This window comes from Camelus bactrianus, chromosome 5 (assembly GCF_048773025.1).
Source record: "Camelus bactrianus isolate YW-2024 breed Bactrian camel chromosome 5, ASM4877302v1, whole genome shotgun sequence".
Classification (NCBI taxonomy): Eukaryota; Metazoa; Chordata; class Mammalia; order Artiodactyla; family Camelidae; genus Camelus; species Camelus bactrianus.
The window spans coordinates 58,409,109-58,435,940 of NC_133543.1; the positions used below are offsets into that span (position 1 = coordinate 58,409,109).

General features: G+C 43.1%; 1 protein-coding gene and 1 long non-coding RNA gene across 6 annotated transcripts in view; one reads left to right on the top strand and one right to left on the bottom strand.

Moving 5' to 3' along the window:
- Positions 1 to 625: 625 nt before the first annotated feature.
- Positions 626 to 26,832, top strand: part of LOC141577720 (uncharacterized) — a 120,798-nt gene continuing 94,591 nt past the window's right edge. For all 3 annotated transcript variants that reach the window (XR_012507062.1, XR_012507061.1, XR_012507060.1), the window contains exon 1: positions 626 to 2,012. This is a non-coding gene — a long non-coding RNA (uncharacterized LOC141577720). The remainder of the gene's footprint in view (positions 2,013 to 26,832) is intronic.
- The window catches only part of TTN (titin), a 269,061-nt gene continuing 245,473 nt past the window's right edge, over positions 3,245 to 26,832 (bottom strand). For all 3 annotated transcript variants that reach the window (XM_074363962.1, XM_074363965.1, XM_074363963.1), the window contains 25 exons: positions 24,695 to 26,761; positions 24,290 to 24,592; positions 23,856 to 24,161; positions 23,459 to 23,749; positions 23,068 to 23,364; positions 22,631 to 22,936; positions 21,416 to 21,721; positions 21,049 to 21,330; positions 20,275 to 20,868; positions 19,864 to 20,151; positions 19,462 to 19,761; positions 18,690 to 18,992; positions 17,837 to 18,139; positions 17,150 to 17,734; positions 16,727 to 17,032; positions 16,316 to 16,615; positions 15,072 to 15,647; positions 14,655 to 14,960; positions 13,237 to 13,830; positions 7,460 to 13,113; positions 7,175 to 7,331; positions 5,785 to 6,473; positions 5,538 to 5,691; positions 4,705 to 5,007; positions 3,245 to 4,565 (listed from right to left, as the gene is read on the bottom strand). In XM_074363962.1, coding sequence (XP_074220063.1) covers positions 4,267 to 4,565; positions 4,705 to 5,007; positions 5,538 to 5,691; positions 5,785 to 6,473; positions 7,175 to 7,331; positions 7,460 to 13,113; positions 13,237 to 13,830; positions 14,655 to 14,960; positions 15,072 to 15,647; positions 16,316 to 16,615; positions 16,727 to 17,032; positions 17,150 to 17,734; positions 17,837 to 18,139; positions 18,690 to 18,992; positions 19,462 to 19,761; positions 19,864 to 20,151; positions 20,275 to 20,868; positions 21,049 to 21,330; positions 21,416 to 21,721; positions 22,631 to 22,936; positions 23,068 to 23,364; positions 23,459 to 23,749; positions 23,856 to 24,161; positions 24,290 to 24,592; positions 24,695 to 26,761 — 15,869 coding nt within the window. In that variant the 3' untranslated portion in view covers positions 3,245 to 4,266. The remainder of the gene's footprint in view (positions 4,566 to 4,704; positions 5,008 to 5,537; positions 5,692 to 5,784; positions 6,474 to 7,174; positions 7,332 to 7,459; positions 13,114 to 13,236; positions 13,831 to 14,654; positions 14,961 to 15,071; positions 15,648 to 16,315; positions 16,616 to 16,726; positions 17,033 to 17,149; positions 17,735 to 17,836; positions 18,140 to 18,689; positions 18,993 to 19,461; positions 19,762 to 19,863; positions 20,152 to 20,274; positions 20,869 to 21,048; positions 21,331 to 21,415; positions 21,722 to 22,630; positions 22,937 to 23,067; positions 23,365 to 23,458; positions 23,750 to 23,855; positions 24,162 to 24,289; positions 24,593 to 24,694; positions 26,762 to 26,832) is intronic.

The window sequence follows — 26,832 nt, forward strand, 5'->3', positions numbered from 1 at the left end:
TATACTAGCTCATTGAAGGCTCTGAGAAGTCCTGCATAAAGAAGTATAGTTACCTAAATCCTAAGTTTCTTTGGCTGTGGGACAATTTTCCCACAACATCTACCAACATCTCAAGGAAGAGTTTGGGAAATATTGACCCAGATATACCAAAAGGCATAAAACTGTTTTTATAACAGACTAAAAATTGATGGGCAAATCTGTTTTCAAAAGGCCTATTACAAGGAAGCTGGGTTTTTCTCAGCCTGAATTTCTCAAAATTATACTTGTGGCAAAATAAACAAATATAAATTACTTTCTCTTCCTGGAGCACAACCATAGAACATTCTTGAATCAGTCACCATGAAGACTGTCATTTAACTTACTATTTTACTAACTGTATTCTGATTTCCCTATCTCCCTGCCTCTACAGGGTTCATCTATATAATCAGCTCCTACTGGTTAGAGATGATAAATTCATCTTTTGAGAAATCCCATCAAAACACTTCTTAAAATGATCTGTTGTCTCCTGTTCATCATGTCTAGTGTTATGGGTTGAATTCTGTCCTTACCCCACAAAGATTTGTTGGAGTCCTAACCCCCAGTACCTCAGGATGTGGCCTTATTTGGAGGCAGTCTTTACAGATAATACACAGATAATAAAGTTAAAATGAGGTAAAACTAGGGTGAATCCTAATCTGATATGCTGATGTCCTTCTAAACAGGTGAAATTTGGACCCAGAGGCTTGCAGGGAGAACACTGAACATGGAGTTGATCATCTACAAGTCAAGCAGAGAGGCCTGGAACAGATCCTTCCCTAACAGCCCTCGGGAGGAACCAACCCTACTGATGCTTTCATTTCATTTTGGACTTCTAGCCTTTCTGTGTGTAAGCTGCCACCCTGCCCGGTCTGTGGTACTTTGTTCCAGCAACCCTAGCAAACCAAATACATGTAGTGATCATGAGTGAGGCCCGTCCTAGGTCCCCTGTACAATGCTGCTTCTCTGGTCCCTAAAGTCAATGTTTTTTTCCATGGTAGTCCCTAATATAATGATTGCTGATGTTTACCAGCTGTTGTACCAGCACTGCTCTAGGGGTTCCACACGTAGCAATTTGTTTAATCCTCACAAAACCTGTGAGGTTGATGCTATTGGTATTCCTGTTTTACGGATGAGAATATCAAAGGATGGAGGCGGCCAGTAACGTGTGCCAGGTAACAACAGTAGCAATAGCAGATCCTAGATTTGAATTGGAAGTCTGGGTTTTGAGCGCGGATGTGTAATTCCTACATTATACTCCTTTTCAATGTGGCCATGTGTGGGGTTTATAAAATAGGAAGGACTCAGCAAAAAAGAGGGGCAGGGTGAGTGACTATTCCTCACAGGTTTTGGGGATTGGATGGATTGAACGAGGAAAAAGGCACCGGCTTTCTCCTCTCTGTCGTCCCCTGCCAACTGGGGGAGAGAAAAGCTGGTCTGAATCGGAAATGCCAAGATGCTGGGAAGCCACTCCTGGGGTTGCAGTAGGTGAGGCGGGATTGAGCAGGAAACCCCACCCACCCTCCTCGGGCGAGCACGGTTCTTGGAGGGGCTGGGGGAAGGAGGCTGGCTGGTAAACACGGGAAGGGGTTCTTGTTCCAGCTGGAGTGCCTCTGAAGGCCCTCCCAGGATCCTCCGCACACAGTCGTCTCAGGTGCGAGCACTTGGCCACACCCTGCTGCTTTCCTAGGCCGTGCGCTGTTGCTAATACGTCAGAAGAAGGCGGGCCCTGCGGAAGTCAGGTCCTGCCTTTAGCACGGAGTTCCTTGGCTGGAAAGATCGCAGCCCCTCCCTCTGCCCCCGGCCCAAACTGCCTCTCAGGGTTTGGGAGCTGCAACACCGGCAAGTGCGAAACCCTGTCAGCCTTAGAATTCTCAGCGGCACGGACGGGACCTGGCCACGCATGGGACGCGTTAGAGGGTTAGTCTGTCAGAGCTGGGAATCGCCCCCAGGACCCACCCAGGACTCACTCGCCCTCCTGCCTCTCTCGTTTTAAGGTAAGAACAGGCATTTCAAGTTGTTTGATGGTGAAGTGGGTGCTGTTGGTGCCGCCCAGTTCCAGGTTGTTTTCTGGACCCGGTTTCTTGACTCTTTTTGGCTGTTTGGCTCCCCTAGTTTGCATAAGTTGCTCCGGCCAAGGGGTGCCCCCTCACCTGGGGGGTTATTTCCCTCTCCCCGTCCCCACCCCCACAAGCTCACAGCCTGTAGCCACAGACTGGCAGATAAGGGAGACAAAAGGTCAGCGCCTTTGCTCCCAGGTGGAATCAATTCTGGTACAATTTATGCTCCCTGCGGGATGGGGCTGAAGCTCCTGCTGAGACTACTTTCTTGCTTAGCTTTTCCCCTCTGCTCTGCTTCTCTCACTCCCTTTTTCCTGGGAGCAGCCCCTCAAAAAATTACTTTATATGAGAGCCCCTGTCTTAGGCTCTGCTTTTAGGGAATCTGACTTAAGACGGAATACTTGCTGAATACATTAATGAAGACCCAAGATCTCTGGGGACTAAGAATTGACTATTTGCTTTGGCCACTTGGACTTACATTTAGGAGCTAATTGTACTTAATTTGTAACTTAGGCTTATATTTAAGAGGTAACGTAGGCAAAGAATCAATTTTACAAGTTTACAATTACGATTATCTGAGGTGGATAAATGCAGATTTTTCTGGTACTATTTCATTATCTTTTTTTAAAGGTTTTTTAAAAAGCTCAGTTGTTTCTTAAAAAGCATGGTACCATTTAAAGCGAGTTGTCTAGTTTTGCGGACTTTTGTTCTGTTTGGAGCTGTAACAGTCAATAACAGATTCAGTAGCACAACTGATCATTTTCCCTGAAATTGTCATTTTCCCTTCTACACTCTTTGTCAGGCAGGGTCTGTATCATCTTGCTCATCTTTGAGTTGCTGTCTAGCCCAAAATAATTGTGAATTGTAGAGGTTTAGTATCTTTGGATTTGGTTGAATCAGCTCCCATGAAAATATTTTTCTGGATAATAAATTTAGAAGATTTAATCTGTTATTTTGGGGGATTTTTGTTAATTTGGGGGGATAAATTTATCCATGAGAATATCTGCGCTTTAAAAAGTTGTTGAATACATTCAACAGAATCATTTAAATATTAGCTCTAAAGAACTTATTAACCTGAGTTGCTTTATCTCATCTGTGATCATTTCTGTGATTTGCAAAGGGACATACCTCCCCAACCCCAGAATTCACAGAAAACATCCAATCACACATTTTGAGGTGCAGATAGCTTGCTTTATTTTGTTGTTACTATCTCAAGGAGGTCCAACAATTATAACTAACAATTGAATTTAAACCTGCATAAAAGAACTACATCAAATTGATATTTTGGGCAGTTAGTAATATTGTTGTTTTTTAATTTCACGACAGCTTTATTTTGTTGTTCTTTATTTTTTGCTGTGGCTCATTGCTTAGTTGCCCCGGTTTCTCTGGTATAATTTAAATTTAGAGCTACCACACAAAGGCGTTGGCTGCACCCCGGGACCTCCAAGAGTTGGCACTGCTCCAGCATAGGAATACTTGAATAGCTTGGTTAAATGAGGGGATGGCCAGGTGATGTTACTTTTCCAAGCTACCCAGGCACTCTCTATGGTCGGAGACAGTGTGAAATGAGCGAACAAAGTGTTGGCCGTTGCACTTTGCTCTGGTAATATTTAAGTCATGATAATTTTGAGTGTGACATCATCAGAGAAAATGTAAGACGTTAAAGTGTTGCTTACAGGAGGGTAAATGCAAACATCACCAATGCCTTACATTTCTGATTCCGTAAGTATTGGTGCACGTGTCAGGTGACGTGCACAGCATCGTTTAGGTGGATAGGACATCTTCAATGGGGAATTTCTCAACCCACTGAGGCATACTTAGACATCAACATTATGTTGAGGCACAGAGATTGATTTAAGTGTTGAGCAGGGTATTCGTTCCATGAGAAACTTTCTCCTACCAACAGTTAGTTTCAATAGTTACATTGTAAAATGTCATAAAATAAATGGTACAAAACTTCATAACCGTTAAATCGGCTATATACAGTATGTACAGGTCACTAGAAAATGTATAATTTTCTTAGGTCAACAATTATGAAAATGTTGAAAGGCATATTTTTGAACTTTGACTCATTTAGGTTGATACAAAACTACTTTTTTTTTTTTTTAAAGTATTTACAGATCAGAAAGATTAGTCCATGTGAATCGTTTGTGAAAGGTTAAGGAGTCTGAATATGAGAGCACAGGCCCTCTTAAATGGATCGAATGTTTATATTCACAGTGGCAGAGTCAGATCCGAATTCATTCCCTAAGCTCAGGGTATAGAGTCCACCGTCTTGTTTCTGTACGTCCATGATGATCAGAGTCGTCAGGTCATCTGTGTTTTCAATATGGAATCTCCCTTGTTGTTCTTGATTTTGAATTTTTCTTCCACCGCGGGACCATGTTATTTCCGGGGTAGGCTCACCCGTAAAAGCGCAGGCTACTGTTAAAACTTTGCCCTCATCAATGCTGATGTCAGGGGGAAGGGCTTCAATTTTAGGTGGAATTCCTTTATGGAACAATAACAACAACAAAAGTTTTAGAATCACTGAAGAAATCATGTTTTGCTTTCTACTGAATTGTATGTACTAAAGACTACACCATGCTACTAGGCTTATCTGCCTCTACCAGTAATTTTTTTCGCTCACCTCTTACGCCTGCTTTAAGCATCCTACTAGTTGAACTTTCCAGTTGTGTCATACTAGATTTTCCCATAAAACTGCTGGAACTCATTCCTACAAATGACTCTTGCATGGAGGACATGCTTTGGGCAGACATGCTTGCAAATTTCATCTCAGTCATGCTGCTAGCGCTGCTGCTGCTGAAACTGCTGAAGGAGGCCTCCTGCTTGGAGGCAGACATTTGGACTGACTGAGACGAGAAGCTTCCTTGCAAGCTCGTTTCGCCACTTGTCCTCAATACTACCTCTCTGGGAGGTTCTTCAACTAGAGCTGTGGAGCATAGCAGATACACGGTGAACATCAGTGACATCTGGTTAATGGGTGACATCTGACGTTGATGTATGGCAACAGAAAACTTAAACACACACGCTCAGAAATGTAAACCAAACAATTTGCCATGGAAGCAGAAGCAAATACATACATACAGTTGTCAAGAGCTAGCTCAGTGTCTCCCAGAAACGAATCCTTGTATTTCTATCATTACATGACATGCAGGTGCTAGAATCACTGGGAGAAAAATGATTAGTTATACAGAAAATAATTTCTATGTTGTGCATTCTGAAAATAGATGTAATAGGGCACTTGGTAGCTTTGCTTTGAAAGTTAACTCATCCATTTTCTGTTTAGCTGTAAAGAAACGTTGACCGTAGGAATGAATTCACACAGAAATTCCTATGCCTCTTACATGTGGAATTTAACGAGGCTCCTAAGAGTCTGCTGTGCTCAGAAGGCAAAAGCAAAAAAACAAGAACCACATAAAGGTCTTAAGTGAGTAAGGAAAATGGTAAAGATATACTTACGAAGCACTGTTAAGGAAGCAGTAGCTGAACATTGGCCACGGAAATTTTTGGCCTTAATTGTATACTTCCCACTGTCGCTTACTGATGCGTTTCGGATTTCAAGAGAATATACGTTTCTGGAGCGACTTACGCTGATATTTGAAGAAATAGAAATCTAAAAAGAAGAGAAGAAAATTTCTTTGAGCTCTTCGGGAGCAGATGGAGTATTTAAAATTTTCTTCAGTAATATATTCATAATTAAACTTACTGGCAGGTTGTTTTTAAACCATTCAATTTCTGGGGATGGCTCGCCACTGATTTCACAAGAAAAGAGAACATTTTGTCCTTCATTAACATTTTGAGACCTGGGCTGTGAGATGAAGGCTGGAGCATCTGAGAGTTCTTTGCTCAGGGTCAAGTCGTACTGACACTTGATGATTCCTTGGCTGGTTTTGCCTATGCAGGTGAGGACACCTTCATCTTTATGACCAGCCTGCTTGATGGTCAGGGTCTGGTCACTACCCGAGACACCATATCTGTACTCCTCGGAGTTAGTGAGCTCTACCCCATTCAATACCCATTTTACGTCGGTGGCGCCAGCGATGTTGGCTTTTAAAGTCACCTTCTGACCATCAGTTACACTCATCTGAGTAGAAAATGCTTTAATTTCATGTGTTCTGATTTCTTCAGAAGCCTGTGATGTTTTTGTGATTTCCTCGTGGACGATGGATTTTTCCAGGGAGGTCGCTTCTGATTTCTTGACTTTTTCGGAAATCGTAGCCTTTGAAGATTCCTGCTTGAGGGCTAGCTTTTCTTGAGATTTGACCTCTGACATCTTGATTTCTTCAGAAATTAGAGCTTTTTGGGAAACTTCCTCTTGGACAGCTGCCTTCTTCTGGGATGTAATTTCTGAGCTCTTTTGTGTAGATACTTTCTGTATCTCAGTGTCTTTTACAACTGAAAAAGAAACCTCTGTAAGGCAAACTGAATTGGAAAGAGGCCCTACCCTTTACTGTTGTGGATTATGCAAGTGAATAATATACAAAGGAAAAAATACTGACTTCTTCATGCAGTGTAGTAATACCTATTTTTTTTTTTCAGTCCTAGCCTTGGAAGGTTATTATGCATGACTTGAGATCCGTGTAAAGATTCCTTAAACTCAGCTACATTGAAGATGACTCTTATGACTTAAGGGAAAAAAGTTTTTAAAACAGTTGAAGGATTTAGGAGACGTGTGGATTTAGGAGATTTTGATTAAATAAAAATTCTTTTAGAAGATTGAGATGAAAGCAAACTAATTTTAATTGGGAAAACTGATACTCTTTCATTAACTTTGCACTGCTTTGGAAAATTAGCAAGAGAGCAGTTTTAGGGAAGTACCATTTTGTAAATTCACCTGACTTTATTAAACATTTCTGGGAGCAGGAATCTTATATAATCTGGATGGAATCTTATATAACAGCACATGCAATTAGGCACTTAGTAAGTATAAAAGTATATGCTATAGTCAAACATGTGTATTTGTACATTTGTGTACAAATGGTGTTCTGTAACTTGGTAAACAGTTTTAATACTTTGTGTATGTGTGTAAGGAAGAGTGTTTAGTAATGTTTCTAAATACTGTTTTCTGAAAGTGATAAGAATAAAAGCCAACCTACCTTTTATTGTTAATTTGCAGCTGGAGGACACAGATCCAGCTGAATTTGTTATTGTACAAGTATAAAGTCCACTGTCAGAAGTATCAGTCTTGTGAATTTCTAGGAAGAATGCTCCTTTGTCTTCAGAGAGTTTATATTTACCTCCTTGTGTTATAGCCTGTTGAATGCAAGTGATAAGAGTTTTAAAAAGTGACTTAATTTAAAACTTTCTTTGGGACTTAGGCAAGAGGGAAGAGGTTAGTTTTTGTAGAAGATAAAATTAAAGGGCATATAAGGACTGGTTACCTTTCCATCCTTTGTCCAGATGACAGTCGGCTGGGGTTCTCCAGTAGCTTTAACTGCAAATTTAGCAGTGCTGTCTGAAGAAACAGTTGTATCTTGCAGCCCAGTAACAATGACTGGTTTTGAGGAAATTGGTTCAGGAGCTTTTGGTTCAGTTTTCTTGGTTTCGATTGGCTCAGCAGTTTTGGGAACTGCTTTCTTGGTTTCTGCTGACTCAGCAGTTTTCTGAGCCGCTTTCTTGGCTTCTGACGCGCTTGACACCTGCTCATGTACACTCTTGAAGGCTTGTCCCCTAAACTGGAAGTTGGTTTTGGAAGTTCCACCTTCACCTGAAATCTCACAAACGTATTCTCCACAGTCAGATTCGGTGAGGTTAAGGATTTTGAGCTCACAGGTACCGTCTGCTGAATGATGAAACTGGAAATGCCCATTTTCCTTCAGTTTCTTGCCATCTTTATACCAGGCAACCTCTTTTACACATAATACGCTACTTTCGACTGCACAGGTCAGCTTTGCTGTATCTTTAGAAGCTTCTGCTCTCAGGGACTGAGTTATCTTGGGTAGGGCAGCGACTGGTCGCTGCTGCACTTTCTCTGTTGGTGTGGGTTTTGTCTCTGTGGGCAATACGGCTTTTGGGTGAGAAGTGACCGGTTCTGGGGATTTCACTCGTTTTGGAGACTTAACTCTTTCTGGGGATTTTACCCGAGGCTCCGGGGATTTCACTCTGGGTGGTGATGTCATAGCCTTTTCAGTGACCCTGGCCTTCTGAATGGTCAGAGTAAAATGTGCCTCTTGCTTGCCTTCACTGTTTTCCACCACCACGCTGTAACTGCCCTCGTCGGAAGCCTGGACTGCAGAGATCTCAAAGGTTGATTTGTACTTTGTGCTGGTCACTTGGTGGCGGGCCGAAGTGCTTATGACTTGTCCCCCACGCAGCCACGTCACAGTTGGTACTGGCTCACCATCTGTATCGCAAGAAAACCTTGCAGACTCGCCTTCGTAGACGGTTATGGACCTTGGCTTCGTGAGAATTCTCGCTGCTAAAGTCGTCTTAATCTTTCTGTGTGTGGATTTTTCTTCCAGAGACTTTTCTTCCACTGCAGCACTTTTCATTTCTGCGGATGCATAGTGTTCATAAGACGAGAGACTTTCCCTGGTCTCTGTCATCTGTGACTTCATTTCCCTGACCGAAGAGGAAGCTTCCATCTCAGATGTTTTCTTAAATGATGAGACTGCATATTCCTCTGTTCTTGTCAGCTCAGGGAAGACAGATTGGGGGACATCTTCATCTCTGCGCCGGGATGCGTAGGTGGTGTAATCCCCTCCCGTGACATCCAAGGTCGCGTAGTCAGAAGCCTCACCTTTGTAGTTGGTGCACACGGCACGGTATGTTCCGCTGTCATCAATATTACAGTCTAGAATTTCCAGGGTCAGGACCCCACTCATGTTGGTATAATGGATCTTGCTGCTTTCTTGGAGTTCTACACCATTGTGGTACCATTTAACATCGGCAGTTGGCTTAGACTGAACGTTTAAGATAAAACGTGTGTTTTGGCCACAGGGTACCCTGTGGGAGCGCATCCTCAGTGTGATTCGAGGGGCATGGTCCAGCGTAAAAGGCTGCTGACTCAAAACCTCGTATTTCCTTTCTGATGTCTTCTGAGTTTTTAAAGCAGCTTTCATGGACTCATACCTGGAAAAGATATCAAATCTTGCAGACCTCTCAAATCTTGACAGTGATCGCTCACTCGACACGGGGCTGGGGGAGCGTGGGCGAGTCCTCTCTGGGGTGGGTGACCTCCTTTCTGTGTCGTCCTCATACTCCTCAGCTGGCTGTGGACGGGTCCGGATCAGCTCGGACACCGGCCTCATTAGCTCGATGTATGTTGGAGACAGGGAGCGCCGTCGCCTCAGGAGCTTGGACACCGAGGAGGATGTCTCTCTATGAGCGTGTTTTGAGATCTCGTATTCTTCCTCAATTTCTGTAATTTCAGTCACTTCTCTCTGCCGTCGCGATTTCTTTCTTGATTTTTCTTCCCTCGCCATGTGGTCCAGCTCGCTTTTGTACTCTGAGAGCCGCTGGGTGGCAGTGACTGGACGCAGCAGCTCTTCGTCCTCTCTCTCAGCCATGATTCTCTGCCGTTGTCTGGGCTGCCGGTACGAGGCCTGGGCATGCCGCTCCCGCAGCTCCGCGTAACTTGTGCTGGTCTCCTCCCTGGTTGGGATGTGATAGGTTGAGTATCTGAAGTCTTTTTTTGTTTCCTCCATTTTGACATGAGCTTGTGGTGAAGAGTAACGCAGACTCGAAAGCTCAAAACGTGGAGGGCTCCGGCTTGGGGGGGAAGCTGAAAAACCCAGTTCCAGCTCTTCTTCCAGACGCAGCCTCTCCTCCTCTGTTCTCTTCATCGCCAGGTAGTCGTCAATGGGGAGGAGTAACTCTTCGTCTGAAATGTCCCCAAGAGAACGTCTTCTTGGTCTGTAGTAAAAGTAGTAATCAGGAGAAGGTGTACGCCGGCGGGCTGGTCTCACCATTTCAAGATCATCTTGGGACAGTTTGGGGATCCGCCATCTAGGTCTGTATTGATCTGTGATGCGAGGAAGAGGCATCACGTAGAACTGTTCCCATCTTGAAAGGCGGATGCGCTTCGGTCTTTTCTGTACGATTCTGTCAATCTTCCCGGGCATTTCAAATTGATCACGGATCTTTTTGTACCATTTCATGTCAGACATGGGCACGAACTGCTTGATGTGTTGGTCTTCTTCTACGGTGGTCTGTTTGTACTTGCGTAGCTCTGGTACTTCGTAAGGCATACGGAGTTTTCTCTCCTCCTTCTTTTCTTCTGTCTCGAGGCGGTATTCGCCTTTTACAGTCTTGGTGCTCACAGCTGGTTTGTAAAGGATAGCAGCTTCTCTCAGCGCCTCCTGGGCCACCTGGGTCAGTGGCACAGTTTCTGTTCCAGAAAGAATTTCAGCCATCCTTAGCGTCTTGTCAATTTGCCTCTGGACGTGTCTTTCTCGCTCCTCCTCAGTCTTGAACTCCTGCTTGACATACCTCAAGCGTTCCACTTGGAGGTGGGCCTGGCAGCTGGTGGATCCAGCTGTGTTTGTGGCTGTGACCCTGTAATAACCCGTGTCTTCAGGCAAAGTGTCCCTGATGTGCAAAGCATAATAATCCAAGCCTTCATGGATAATTTCAATGTTGGGCCCGAGGGACAGAGGATGACCATCCTTCTCCCACTTTAATGTCGGCGGGGGGATGCCAGACACTCTGATCTCAAAGCAGACGCTTTGGCCTTCTTGGCATTCTGAGTTTGCCAGTAGCCGTTTGAACATGGGTCTTAAGGTTGTGTCTGTTGGAGGTGGGTGTGGGGTTACAGTCAGCTTTGCTTTGCAGCTGTCTTCGCCGTATTTGTTCCTTGCTACGACAGTATACTCGGCGTCATCTTCTATAGTTACGCTGTTGATTGTTAATTGGTAAAGACCCTTGTCCGACTCAAATGTGTACTTCCTATCATCCTCACCCGGTTTTATTTTCTGACCTGATTTATACCATGTTACACGAGGCTCTGGATGGACAGTTATAGTTACTCCAAACCGGACATTTTCACCCACGTAAGCTGTCTTGTTATAGAGAGGCAGGGTGAATTCTGGTGGCCTTTCCAGGAGTCTCATGGTATCTGTTCTGCGCTTAATTTTCCTCATGGTTCTACGGCAGTAATAATCGTAAACCTCTCTCACACCTTTAACAAACAGCTCTGCATAAGAACTGTCTTCTCCGTAGTCATTGACTACTTTGCATCTGTAGGTACCGTCATCGAATTTGGTAATGTCTTTGACATACATGGTGGCCACTCCATCCGCATAGGTGATTTCATATTTCTCACTGTTCTCCAGCTGTCTGACACCAAAGTACCAAGTCACCTGGGTAGACTGATCATAATTTTCAATTTTGCATACGTATTTGACATATCCTCCTTCTTCACTGACTGCATGCATTATCTGCCCAGAAACTGGGCCGATTTCAATGGATGCCACTTTAACTTTAGCAACGCTCACTCCCTTCTGAGATCGAACTGCACCACCACAGGAGATCCGGGCTGCTGACACAACCATGTTGAGGTCTTTCTTGATCAGGGTGTGGTAGTAACGTCGGTGTTTCAATGTCCGGATAACTTTAGTACTGACTCTTTCTATCTTCTGCTTCAGCCATGGGTGCTGGAGGGCCTCAGAGGCTGTCATGCGAGATTTTCTCTCTTTCACTAACAGCCGGTCAACAAAGTCCATGGCTTCAAGGCTGATCTCTTTGAATGCCTCTTCATCAAAAGTATATTCTGCATTCATGATGTTCTCAATCATCTGTTGGTTAGTCTCAGCCAGGAATGGATTGATACCACTCAACAGCACATACACCAGTGTTCCAAGTGACCACATGTCTGTGGCTGTGCTGACAACATCATGCTGGTGGACTTCAGGTGCATAGTATTCAGGGGCAGTGAACAGAAGCCTAAAGTTGTCCCCTGGCTTCAGCTGACGGGCTTGACCAAATTCTATGATTTTAATGATGGAGCTCCTTCTTGTCTGGTAAATGATATTTTCTGGTCTGATGTCAAAGTTTCCAATATTATGACTGTGTAAGAACTCAAGTGCTTCGCAGACCTGGCGAACATAACTTACAATTTCTCTTTCATTAAGTTCAAAAGCACTCGTGTTAATGCGTTCAAATATGTCAAGTCCTGATATGAACTCAAAGATCATAACTAATTCTTCCATGCTTTCAAATGATTCATGGAGGTATAAGATGTTGCGGTGCCTAGCAATGTTTAGAATGGAAATTTCTTTCTTTACCAAAACCTGATCAGTCCCTTTGACTTTAACAAATTTGGCCATGTATGTTTTCTTTGAGGAGGTCTCAATACAACGGTGGACAATTCCAAACTGACCACGCCCAAGATCTTCGGCAATCATGTATTTCTCGTAGAGTTCCTTGGTTTTAGAATGAGACGCTTTAGTCATAGAAACTTCCCGGGTTTCGTCTACCTCTTCATCATAGTTCATTGCTCTGGTCTTATCTTCTTTGGTTATGGTTGGTTCTGAAGGCTCGGAAGGCTTGCTCAGGCCAAACTTATTTTCAGCTATTACACGGAACTGGTAACTTGTTTTTCCAAATAAGTTGATGACAGTATAACGTGTTTCTCGGGCCTGTCCTACACGGATCCATCTTTCTGCAGTAGTTGCACATTTTTCAACAATGTAGTTGGTGACTTTGCTGCCGCCATCTGAAGCCGGCTCAGTCCATGTTAAGTTGACAGAATCTCGTGAGACGTCACTAACTTTGACTCCTCGGGGTGGGTCGGGAACATCAGCCACGTCCAGTTCAACTGTCTTCTGATCGATTCCGAATCTGTTTTTAGCACAGACCACATAGAAACCAGCATCTTTTCGCTCCACTCCATTGGGGAAGACAAGTGACGTGAAAGATCTTGTGACAATAACTTGGTAGTGGCCATTGTTGTCAATGAGATCTTGTCCTTTCTGCCAGGTGATCACTGGATCTGGTTTGCCACTGAAAGGGATCTTGATGCTGATCACCTCACCTCGGAGAGCATGAACTGCTCCCATGCCTTCCAGAGTTTTAGGCAAGTGTATCTTGGCTGGAACTGTATCAGAATAAAAGAAGGAAGAACATAATTTAGTAATACCCAGCACTAAGAATAACACCTCCCACTCGATTATTAATATGTAATCTAGCGCCAAACAGATGTTTACTGATTTGTTTTTACCTTCCACTTCCAAGGAGGCAGTGCCAGACACAGATCCTCCTTGGTTGGTGGCTCTGACTTGGTAAACTGTGGCATCATCATCTGTGACACTTGCAATGATGAGCTGGTGGTAGCCACCCTTAAACTCTTGAATTCTGTACTTTAATCCATCTGCGATGATTTCTTTGCCTTGTCTGTACCATTTCACAATAGGTTTCGGATGCCCAGTCACTTTGCAGACCAATGTAGCGTTGCTCTGATATCTGACATTTAGATTTCTCAGTTCCTCTTTAAAGTGTGGGGCCTGAATGGGGACATCAGATTTGGGAGTGACAGGTTCTGATACTTCACTCCATTCACTTTCCCCACCAAGGTTTTCACATTTCACACGGAACTCATATTCAAGACCTTCAATAAGGTTTTGCACTGAAAATACGGTTTCTCGAATTTCATCTGTTGTCACAGCAATCCATTTATTCTGCTTCTTCTCACGCTTCTCAAGGTAGTAATTTCTAATCTTTGCACCTCCATCACTGGCAGGTGGCTTCCAGGCCACAACACAAGAATCTTTGGTGACAGCAGTAATAGTTGGTTTGCCAGGAGCACCTGGCTTTTCTATTTAAAACAAACAAAAAGCATTTGACTCATGGGATGAAACAAACAGCTTTGTTAAAAACTTTTTAAAAAAAAATAAACTGTTATGAACCTAATGTTTTATTAAGGATAGTTATTACAGAAAAGTGAAGTTGGTTACTTTATGCTAAGAGACTTATCAAAACACAAAGTTCCTTTTAAAGACAAAGGGGCTAAGATATTAGATACACAGAAATTCAGTTTAATTGAGATAAAGGCACTTGTCCCTTATCTGAATCTTTGCTATTTCCTTTCAAACTTATTTCTGTTAAAAAAAGTTTTCTGTAAGAAAATAAACTTTGGGTTACCAGTGGAGAAAGGGAGTGTGGAGGGATAAACTGGGAGTTTCGGATTTGCAGATACTAACTACTATGTATACAATAAACAACAAGGTCCTACTGTATAGCACAGAGAACTATATTAAATATCTTGTAATAGCCTATAATGAAAAAGAATATGAAAAGGAATATATATGTATACATGAATCACTATGCTGTACACCAGAAATTAACACATTGTAAATTGACAATACTTCAATTAACAAAATAAAATAAAATATAGGAGTAAACAGTAATGAGGTATGTTCAAATTTGGAATGTGATAGACAATGAAGATTAGTTTTTAGGTATATTGAAAGACTGATCTTTATGAAACATTGAGGTCTAAAATTATTTGCACAGATGTTTGTTAAATATACTAGTCAAGAGTTTAAAATGTTTGACAGTTGTTAAAAAAAAAAAGTCTCATGTAAAGATGGAACTTTGTCCTGCGAAGATTGCAGAGGTTGTACAAGAGTTTGTACTCACCAAATGGACTCTTAATGATCACAACTGAGGAGACTTCTAGAGGATCACTGATGCCAAAAGTGTTCTGAGCTGAAACCCGGAAGTAATACCCAGCGTTTTCTGTGAGGTTCACAATTCTACAGGTTGTCACTGAGATGGCTGAAGACACCAATTGCCATTCAGCCCCTTCCTTGGCCTCACACTTCTCCACCACGTAATTGGTGATCCAGGAGCCTCCGTCATCTGCAGGTGGTTGCCAGCTGATCACCACAGAGTTCTTCAATAGCGCTTCAATCACAATTGGTCCTGTAGGTTTGTCTGGTTTATCTGTTGGAGGAAAATACAATTATAGTGGTTTTTATAGTGTATCTCCAAAGATCTGTTTTGTTTGTTTGTTTTCTTTAAAAATGAAAAACACTGAAATTGAAAATGAAATACCTTGTATTTCCACATCAAGGATGGTATCCACTGTTCCAAGAATGTTGCTGAGCTGAACCTTGTATTTCCCAGCATGAGTCTTGCGTTGGACGTTCTTCATGACGAGATGAGTGTAGTGCTCAGTGTTTTCAATAGTAATGTTTTCTGAGTTTTGCAAAAGTTTCTGGCCGTGGAACCAAGTGATGGCAGGTATGGGACGACCAATGTACATAACATGAAGTCGAAGGGTGGAGCCCACAGCACCATAATATTTCTCTTTCAGTGGGTAACCGGGATGGAATTGTGGTGTGGCTTGCAGGAGAAGCTTGCTGCTGGTTTCTACTTCTCCAACCTCATTGGTGGCTATGCAAGTATAAACACCTTCATCTTCTTGTTCCTCTGTCATTACTGTCAGAGTATGTGTGCGTCCATCTGAAGACATTTTGTACTTCCGGCTTTGTATGAGCTCCTTACCAAATCGGTACCATTTAATGTCAGGTAGGGGCCTCCCAACAATCTGGCATGACAGCTGAGCTGCTTCGCCCAGTTTGGTGGTAACGTCTTTCATTTCTTTGCGTACTCCTGGGGCTTCTCCAGCTGTAGGATATGGAAGATAACATTAATGCATTGTTACTACTGGATCTGTAATCCTCTGTCATTGTACATCAGGAATGAATTCATCCTATTGACTAATACTTTATTAGACACCATGATTTACACATGAGTCTAATTCTTAAAAAGTCTTCACAGTGATTGGGGGGTCATCTGGAAAACAAGGATTCCACGAGCACATCGTCACGTTATTATGTAGAGTGACTTTTTGTGATTGGGGGGCATTAATGAGGTAAAAGGGCTCGGGGAAATCTGAGTTCTCTGTAGATATGTAGTATCTTTGCCCTTACTTAGGTTCACGGAAGTACATTTGTTGTTCACTTAAGTATGTTTGTTGACCCTTCAAGTCATATTAGGCATATTGAAAAAAAAAAAAAAACCCGACTGTATTCAAGGGAGAAATTGCTTGGGGGATATGCTTGTTCACTGCACCTTACAGTCCGCTGCTGAGGTTATGTGCTTGGAATGAAATGACTTCCTACAGAACCTATCAACTATTCCCTGTGTGTGCATATGTCAAAGTAAGTGATTTCTTTCCAAACACTTGCTCTCCAATAAAGGTTTGTGGAGATCTACTTAGTGTAGAAGAAGAATTAGCCTTAACATGTTGTTTAGTTATGCAAACCATAAGCAGAGAACTAATGGCTACTTACATGTTAGTTTCGTCTTTACAGACATAGCAGTTCTTCGAGGTCTGCTCAGCCCCGTCTCATTCTCAGCGAAAACCCTGAATTCATATTCAGTGGCTTCTAGCAAACCCCCGACTGTGAATTGCCTGTCTTTGATGCGGTCCTTACTGCTCTTCTTCCAGGCACTGTCTCCAGATTGTCTATATTCAACCCAATATCCAAGGATTTCTTTGCCACCATCACATTCAGGTTTCTCCCATTGTAGGGTGACGCTGTCTTTGGATATTGAAAGAATCTCAAGTTCTCCAGGCTGGCTTGGCTTATCTGAAATATTTTAAAACAGGTGAAAAGGAAATCAGCTTTCTGCTGAAATAAAAGAAGGCCAAAGATGGCTTCCCTCTCTGATTCTAACCCCTTCAAAAACCCTCTCCTTACCAAATGGATCTTTGCAAACAACTGGTTCAGAGGGAGGGCTGGTCTCGCTCAGGCCAACGTCATTCTGTGCGATGATGCGGAACTGATACTCAGCATCAGGAACGAGCCCGGTGACAGTGTACATTGTGGTGGTGATCTGAGTCTTGTTGTGTCTGACCCATTTGTCAGTTGATGTCTCCTTGCGTTCAATGTAATATCCTGTGACTCGAGAACCACCATCATCTTTGGGTCGGGACCAGGATAGGCTGACAGAACTCTTGGTCACATCGAGTACTTCTGGAGGATTGCTTGGAGGCTCTGGAGGGTCTGGGTGTATAAGTGGAAAACACATGTGTTAGAGCACAGTCCCAAATCTTTTAAGCTGGTGGCTTTCATTTAGAAACAAAAGAGGATTTTTTACAGTGTTGTGTTTGGAAAACTTACTCAATGGTGTTTTTGGTATGACTGGTTCCTCCGATTTCAAGGGTTTGCTTATTCCAAACTGGTTTTCCGCCGAAACACGGAAATGGTATTCCACGTTTTCTTTGAGGCCTTTTACCACCAGAGATGTACCCCGGACTCTGGAATCGATAGTATACCAGGCGGCTTTAGGCACTTCTCGCCTCTCGAGGATGTAGCCTAGGATGTCGGCACCACCATCATCGGCAGGGGCTCTCCAGCTGACCCTCACAGAGCGAGCTTGTATGTCGTCATATTCAAGTGGCCCTTCTGGAGTGTTGGGACTTCCTATCACCCTGACCTTGATGTAAACAGCCTTCTTGCCACATTTGTTTTCCAGAACCAGGTCGTAAGTGCCAGAATCATCCCTGTCTGCTTCTTTGATTACAAGCTCAGTGTGTGTTTCAGAGGTGGCAATCATGGCACGCTTGCTAATATCTTGGCCTTCCTTGGTCCATTTACATATTGGGAATGGTTTTCCTTTGATTGGTATGGTAAGTCTGATGACCCCACCTTGTCTTACACAGATACCTTCCTGGTATCTTTCATCAAGTTCATAATCAGGATATTCTGGGGAAAAAGATAGGATTACAATGAGCATTTTGGGGGGCACGTGTAGAAAATAAGTCTTAAGGCAAAAGGCAGAAGAAAGTAGATGATCACATGTCTTACCAAGCATTTCAGTGACTTTGACTGTTCCTGGCACCTCAGCGGGCTCCCCAGGTCCGCCAGCATTACAAGCTAGGACACGGAATCTGTATTCGGCGCCCTGAGGTAGGTGTGTTAGAGTATACTCCCGAATCTTGGTTGGGGTGGTATTACATTTGGTCCATTCATGTTGATCTACTTTCTGCATTTCAATCAAGTAGCCTGTGACTTTAGATCCGCCTTCATCTTCTGGGACACTCCAAGCCAGGGAGACTGATGTCCTTGTTGTATCAGTAACTCTTGGGTTTTGTGGCTTTCCTGGAGGAGCTAAGGAGGAGAATAAGACAACAACATACTTGTTAAAGTTGTTTCAGGGCTGAAAAATGTGCCACCTAACAAATTCAGAGAGTTGCGGAAACATGGAATGTAAACATTAGAGTATTTCTCATTTTGTAACAATTTAATTCATTTTATCAGTGAAAATCACTTAAAGCTCTTGCTTTTTCCTTTATCTTATATGTGCTTTATTTATGATCACTACTACTATCTTCATATTTATCAGATTTTAAAGTGCTTCCAGAAATATTAACTTGCTTTACAATTTTAACTGTGATGTAGGGCATATGTTGTGAGTCCCACTTTAAAGAGGGAGAAAGAGACTCAAGAGAAGAATATAAGAAGTTATTTGTCAAAAGCTGCTAGGGCTGGAGCAGAGAGGGCATTGATGGCAAAGGGATACAGGTGAACTTTTATTTTTTGATTGTGGTGGTGCTTATACAACAGTACATTTCCCCAAACTTACAGAATTACATATTTCAGGAGGGTGAATGTTACAACAATAAGTATACCTCAGTAAACTTATACAAAACACATTTACCAATTGGATCCATGGCAACGGTGGGTTTGGAAGGACGGCTTGGTTTTCCACTTCCTCTCGCGTTAATGGCTGTGACACGGTGTTCATATTCTAAGCCTTCAATAAGGCCAGTGGAACGGTACCGCGTCATCGTCACTGGTACTTTATTTACCCGGACCCACCGGTCTGCTCTCACTTCTTTGCGCTCCACAATGTATCCAGTTACTTGGGCGCCACCGTCATCTTCTGGTGGGTACCAGGTAAGTGTCATGCCATCACGGGAGACATCAAATATCTGTAATGTTTCTGGAGGCCCAGGAATACCTGCAGCAGGACAGAAGTAAACACAACATGGCAATAGCGATAAATTAAAGACTCATACATTTGTGTAAGTTTGTCTCGTATATACCATTTAAAAATGGTATCTAAGACTCTTGTGACTATTTTTCTAGTGTTTTCCTTTTTGTACTTGGTGTTCCTCATTTTCTTCAATTTTATAAACATTTATTAAGCATGTACTCTATTTTTTCTCACTGTGACACTCCTCCCTCTCCCCTTCCCTCCCTCCCATCCATCCTTCCCTAACTCTCTCCTCCTCTCTTTCTTTCATTAAAATAATTTTTAACCCCGTTGAAAACAAACAACAAAAGGAGGTTTAGGAACTTGAGAAAGACCCTGGGGTCAATTTTGTGACCTATTTTTTCTGACATTAGGGCATATTAAAAACAAATTCCTTTCTGTAAACATTTAGAATCAGAATTGGGGAGAATGGTGGAAGGGTCCAGGGACTTACTGATCCTGCTGCGACATTCTATGACCTCAGACTGCAAGTAGGAGCCAATTCCGAAGCGGTTGGTCGCAGCCACACGGAACACATACTCATTTCCTTCAATGAGTCTGGTAAACTTAAAGGTTGATCTAGTCACTGATTCAGACACTGGCAGCCATCCTGGACGATGGGCATCACGTTGCTCTACCACATAACCGCTCAGTGGAGCACCGCCATCCAGTTCAGGTGGTTCCCAAGAAATGGTAACTGAAGTAGCATCAATTTCATCAATCTTGATAGGCCCAGTTGGTGGACCAGGCTTGTCTATGAAAGAAAAAGGAAGCCAGGAAATTAACTTTCACTTCAAATCAAAATTAGGTGACTGAACATCAACAACTTGCTTTTGCCTTTGTCCCACATCCTTACCAAGAATGATAACTTTAATGGTCTCTGAAGTAGTTCCAGTTGCATTCTTTAATTCAAGTATATATTCTCCAGTATCTCTGATAGTGGTTTCACGGATGGTTAACTTGGCTACCTTAGTGCGAGTTTCAACTGTGACACGCTCTGATTCTCTTAGTTTAGACCCAGCAAAGAACCAGGAAGCAGTAGGTGGTGGGCGACCAGCGATCGGTATCACCAGCTCCACTGGTCTGCCGGCTGGGACATGGATGGTCTTTTGAGGCATTGTAGAAAGATCGATTGTTGGCAGCACTATGAGAAAGAGGAGATATTTACTCCTAAGTATTGTTTCTAATGACAAAGTGTTATGAATTCTTTGTATTTCCTTCATTTTACATTACCGTTACTGTTATTTTTTGGTGATTTGGGACGTACCTTTGAGGTCTTGTATGGTCACAGCTGTGACGATCTCTCTAGGTTCCGACACACCTTTCTCATTTTGTGCCCTTACTCTAAATAAGTACTGTTCACCTTCATTTAAGGAAATAACAGTGTGCTCTAGGATGGTGGGTTTCAAGGTGACAACCTTCATCCATCTCTCAGTGCCAGCTTTGCAGGCCTCAAGAACATATCCAGTGAGTCGGCTGCCACCGTCGTAGAGTGGTTTTTCCCAGGCAAGGCTAACAGTTGATTTGGTGACATCGACCACGTCTAGCTTCGTAGGTGCCAAAGGCACTTCTGAGACCAGAACCGCATCAGATGTTTCACAGGGTTCTCCAATGCCATAAATATTTTCTGGCAACACTCTGAAATAGTACATGGTTCCTTCTATGAGTCCGGAGATTCTGTAGAGTGTCTTGCTGCATTTGGTAGTTACTGTTTTGAATGCTCTCATGGCAGCTTCACGCTTCTCAATAATGTAATTGCTGACAGGAGCTCCACCATCAATTGTGGGAATTTCCCAAGTAATGGTCACAGAATCTCTTGATACTTCCTTAACTTTCACTGAAGGACAGGGACCAGGAGTATCTAAAAAATAGAACGAAAAATCCATGCTTCTTACTTGCCTGATGGGTTGACTGAGTTCTCTTGCAGGAAAATATATTCAACATAGTTACTTTCTAAAGAGGTGATCAGTCACATTAAAAAGATACGCAAGGTATATATACACTATATATATACACAGCATAGTCAAAGACAAATGCTTACCGTATACTTTAACAAGGACTGTTGCTGATTTCTTGCCGGATTGATTTTCGGCTTCAATGGTGTATTTGCCAGCGTCGTACCGGTTAACTTTGTCCACAATAAGTAAAGAGTAACTCTCAGTGGTGTCAATGATCGCCCGGCTTGCAAGGTCAATGCCCTTCTTGCTCCATGTGATGACGGGAGGTGGTCTTCCAGATACAGACACCATCAGCCGCAATGAAGCCCCAGCTCTGATGGTCACAGTCTTCTTTAAATCATCTGCAAGCTCAAGATCTGGTATTTCTGGAAAGTTAACGTCAAAACTTAATTAATGCATGAACAGGTATGATGAGAAAATAATTCACCAAAAAGCTTATCTTATAAATACCTAGTCTTTCCACGGGCTCAATTTCGGCAGTTGACTCGCTGTATTCACTCATACCCTTCACATTCACAGCTGCAACTCTGAAGGAGTATTTCTGGCCCATTTTAAGGTCTGTCACAGTGAATTCATTATTTCTTATTGTGGCCTTGGTATGCACTCGGTACCACTGATCAGTATCCTTCTCTTGCATTTCAAGAACGTATCCTATGATGTCAGTGCCACCATCATACATGGGCTTGGTCCACGCTAAACTGATGCTGTGTTTGGTGGTATCTACGACTCTTGGAGCAGAAGGTGGTCCAGGGGTATCTGTGGAATTTCAAAAGGGGATGTGGATATTACATAAATAAGGAATCTTTGAGATTTGTATTTTTGATTTTTCAAAACTCACTAAGGCATTATTCTTTGTCCACACTCACCAAGATGATTATCTTGTACTGTAACTAGGCTTTTCTGACACTACAGGACAGCAGTGTATGCTCTATTATTACCATTACTATTTTAAGAATTATACTTCTTTAGAAAGGTGGCTATTTCTTTCTGGCCACTTTGGCTAGCCATCTGTGTCCTGCTAGCTAAACTCATTGCTTATCCATTCTCAGGAACTTTTCTTTAGTTGCTCAGCTTTCGACAGGCTAATATCACTTGTAACCTGTACATTTCTAAAAAGTATAGAAGTCAGTTTTCTATTTCCCCTATTCAGACCCAGTCACTTACTCCTTTTAGTTCTTGGGCTTAAACTCTGTACAATGATTTGCCACTTATTTTTGCAGCTCTCGTGATTCACCACTTATTTTCAAAACTCTGGTGGCAATTACTTTGTTAGGTGCTTATTGAAATACTAGAAACTTGATGCTCTGCTAAGCCTCTTAAGGGAAACTTTGTCTTTTTTCTTTTTAGTAGTTATGTCATTACAGTGAATTTTTATCCTTTCTTATTAGGAAGATTTGTAAAATATAACCCGTTTACATTGATAGTAGAATAATTTATTTTTTTCATAGATTGGAAAATACTGCAACAATTTTCAGCTACTAACTTATCAACAGAAGTGGTAGTTAAAATGTTCTCTATCTTAGGCTGTATTTAAGATCCTTCTAATAAGTATATGCCTTTCTAGACCATTCATAAATTCTACAGGTTCTTGGAAATGGCATGTTGGAAAATTATTTGTATTATGGTTTTGATGGGCATTAGTTTTCTGTTTTTCTCGGAACTCACATGATGGTTCTCTGCAGGAGATAAAGTTGGACGCTTCACTGGGTTCACTGTTACCAGCAGCATTTACTGCGGTCACCCGGAACTGGTAATCACAACCTTCCATCAGGCTAGTCACCTTCAGCCTGGTATCATACACCACATAGTCCTTGTTGACACGTGTCCAGCGCAAGCTCTTCTTCTCACGTTTGTCTACGAGGTAGTTTCTGATCTCATTGCCACCATCAGATTCAGGTTTTGTCCACTGAATGATGATATGCTCCTTGCCAGCCCCGACTTCTTCAGGTATGCCAGGTTGTGATGGAATAGCTGTTTATGGTTTTATGAAAATAAAGGGATGATCAAAATTACACAAAATCACTCCTGGTGTGACTGTCCTCCCCTCCCCCTGATCCCATTACATTTCAACCACCAAGTTGTTTAAAAGTGTTAATACTCACTGAATGAGTTTCTGGCCACAATTGGCTCTGATTCAACAGGCACACCAGGGCCGTATTTGTTTACTGCCCGCACTCGGAATATGTATTCGTTGTTCTTGATGAGTCTAGTAACTACATGGGATAGGGTTGGGCATTCGCCTTCAACAATCACCCAGTTGAGCCTGCTAGTCTCGCGTCTTTCCACAAGGTAGTGAGTTATTTCTGCTCCTCCATCTTCCTGAGGAAGGCTCCAGGCCAAAGTGCACTTCTCCTCTGTGACTCTGCTGACGGTGAGCTTTCCACATGGGCCAGGGGAATCTAAAACAGGTTAAGGATGAGCAAGGATGAGGAGCTTTCTTTCTGCTCACGCTTGAGAATGCTATGCAAATCAAAGATCATTGAACATGCTTACCAAGAACTTTGACCACGACAGACACGGACTTGGTCCCACTGGCATTCTTAACTGTTAAAGTGTATTTTCCACTGTCGCTTCTGTCACAGAACTTGATCACAGCAGTTGCTCGTTTGCCAGTGTACTGCAAAGAGACTTTTTCACAGAGCTCTAGTTCCTTGTCTCCTTTGGTCCAGATAATTTTGGGTTCAGGTTTGCCACCAACTGCGGCATCGAGGACAAGATCCGAGCCTGCTCTGATGGTAACCAGATCACCCTGTAATCTGGCATCCAGTTCGGCTTTGGGTGGAGCTGTCATAGGCAAAACAGATGTGAGTAAACATAGGATAGTTTATTTTCACAGAAATTATGATAATTTAAAGGGAGAACATTGACTATTTTTTTTTTTTTTTTTTACCGTATTCATCTCGGCAAGTGACGGGGCCTGTAGATTCTGATCCTTTGCTGATTACGCCTGCTGCGTTCTTGGCTAATACACGGAATTCGTAGGTATCTCCTTCGCTGAGAGCAGTAACGGTGAAGAAATTGTCAGATACTATGGTATAGTTGCACTTCAGCCAGCGACCATCTCCAACTTCACTGACCGGCTTTCGCTCTATGATATAGCCCACGACCTTGCTGCCTCCGTCATACACGGGGGCAGACCAAATTAGTGATACTGTTGATCTTGTGACATCTGTCACCTCTGGTCTTCCTGGTGCATCTGGAAGTGATGCAAAAAAAAGGTTAAAAAACGCAACTCTGAATTCCGCTAGTACCAATAATAATGATGATGGTGGTGATTAATAATAATAATGAACAACAAATGTACCCTTAAATTTTGATACCTACCAACTGGGTTTTGAGCCATCATAGGTCTTGAAGCTTCGCTGGCTTTGCTAACACCTGCGGCATTGAGTGCGTACGTTCTGAACTGATATTCCAGTCCTTCTACCAAACCGGTCACTTTGTAGTTGCACTCTAAGCATGGCACTTTGTTTTCTTTCACCCAAAGAATGGTGTTACGTTCTTTCTTCTCAACCCAATAGCCAATGACTTTACTGCCACCATCATGGTAGGGTTCTTCCCAGCGAATAGACATGGCATTGGCAGACACGTAGTAGACCTCAGGTCTGGTAGGTGCACTTGGTGGGACTAAATATAAACAGAGGCATCAAATGTGAATACAATTTTAGAAAATTTAGGGGAAATATTTAATTAATAGAGACTTGGAAATATGATTTTCATTTTTCTTACCAAATGGATGCTCAGCAATGACTGGTGCTGATTCTAGGGGCTTGCTGACACCAAATCTGTTCTCTGAACTGACACGGAAAGAATATTCCATGTATTTTGTAAGATGAGTGACTTTAATCTGAGTGCGCTTGACACTGGAATTGACGAGCTGCCAAGCTGTTGTGCCCGACTCACGCTTTTCAACTATGTAATTAGTAATATCGGTGCCTCCATCATCTTGAGGTTCAGCCCAGGATAGGACACATGATTCAGCTGAGATAGATGAGACCTCGATGGGGCCGGTTACTGGACCTGGTCTTCCGATGACCACAACTGTGACGGTGAATGTTTTAACACCAGCTGTATTTTCCAGGGTCAAGAAGTATCTTCCAGAGTCACCTCTCATGCTGTCCTTTACAGACAGGGTGGTTCTGTCTTTTGTTGTTGTGATACTCACTCGATCTGTCTCCTTAAGTCTCATTTCTTCAAGCTTCCATGTTACTCTGGGGGCAGGACGACCACTGATTGGCACATCAATGGTAAATGTACTTCCTGCTTTGCAAGTTATGAGCTGATTGGTAATTCCAGTGAGATCAGCAGTGGGCTCAATTTGAGGCTCCTTGATGATGACCGAAGAGAAGGCTTCCCTGGGTTCACTGTAGCCAGCGTCATTCTTGGCCTTCACACGGAATTCATATTCAGTGTTCTCAACGAGGCGCTCCACTGTGAAAGTCAGCTGTTTGGTGTGACCAGCCTCAACCCAGAAGTCAGATCCCTTTTGTCTCATTTCCAGCAGGTAGCCAGTGATTCGGCTGCCTCCATCATGGTCAGGTTTAAGCCAAGCTAATACCGCAGAGGATTTGCTTGTGTCAACAACATCGAGTCTCTTAGGTGGAGCAGGCTGTTCTGTGGCTACCATTGGTTCTGGCATCTCATAGGGTTCCCCAACACCATACTCATTTTCTGCAGAAACACGGAAATAATATGGAACGCCTTCTACCAGGTCGTTGACCTTTAGGATCTGGCGAGTGCATTTTTCACTGACCACCTGCCAGCTACGGCGACTTGCTTCTCGTTTCTCTACCACGTAGTGATGGATTCGGGCACCACCATCAAGGAGAGGGGCATCCCACATCAATGTAACAGATCCCCGGGTCACATCCTTGAAGGTAATTGGGCCAGGTGGGCCTGGAGAGTCTAGCACCTTTACCATGAATGTGATTGACTTACTACCACTGCTGTTTTCCACGGTAAAGGTGTATTTCCCTGCATCATTTCTGTTGCAGTTTTCCACAGTGAGGGTGCTGAAGGAGTCTGTTGTATGGATATCAGCCCGAATGCTAAGGTTTGAGTCAGGTTTGCTCCACACGGCTGTTGGAGTTGGTCTACCAGAGTAGGCAATGAAGAGGCGAATACTGGCCCCAGCCCTGACAACATGAGTCTGCTTGAAGTTGGCATCGATGTCTAACTCAGGAGCTGTTAATCGGTCAACAGCTTTAATGGTGCCGGTCACTTCACAGCTGTCTCCCTTTCCAGCACCATTGACAGCACTCACCCGGAATTTGTATTCTTCTCCAGCTTGTAGATCGGTGACTGTGTATCTTGTCTTCACACATGCTTCTACATTCACCTTGTGCCAGTCTCCTAAGTCAGCTTTGCACATTTCAATAATATACCCAATTATTTCCATGCCTCCATCAAACACTGGCTTGGACCATTCTAAGCTCACAGTTGTCTTTGATGTGTCTGTCACTTTGACCACAGTGGGAGCACTGGGTGGGCTGACTGGTTCTCTACATTTGATTAGTCTTGAGATGCCACTGGCAGGTCCTACTCCTGCAGCATTTTCAGCCATGACATGGAATTCATACTCGTTGCCCTCGGTCAGACCGGTGACTTTGAATCTTGTCTCACAGATTGGTCGTTTGCTGATCACTTTCACCCATCGAGTGCTCTTCTTTTCTCTCCTTTCGAGGATATACTGTTGGATTTCATTGCCCCCATCTGATTCTGGCCTCGTCCATGTCAGGGTAATGCTATTGCCTGTTACGTTACTAGGTTCTGGAGTGCCAGGGGCATCGGGAATAGCTGTAAAATGAAAACAAAGAAGTAATCCGTTAGACACGTTTGCTTGGAAGTGAATCTTATGACATAGTACC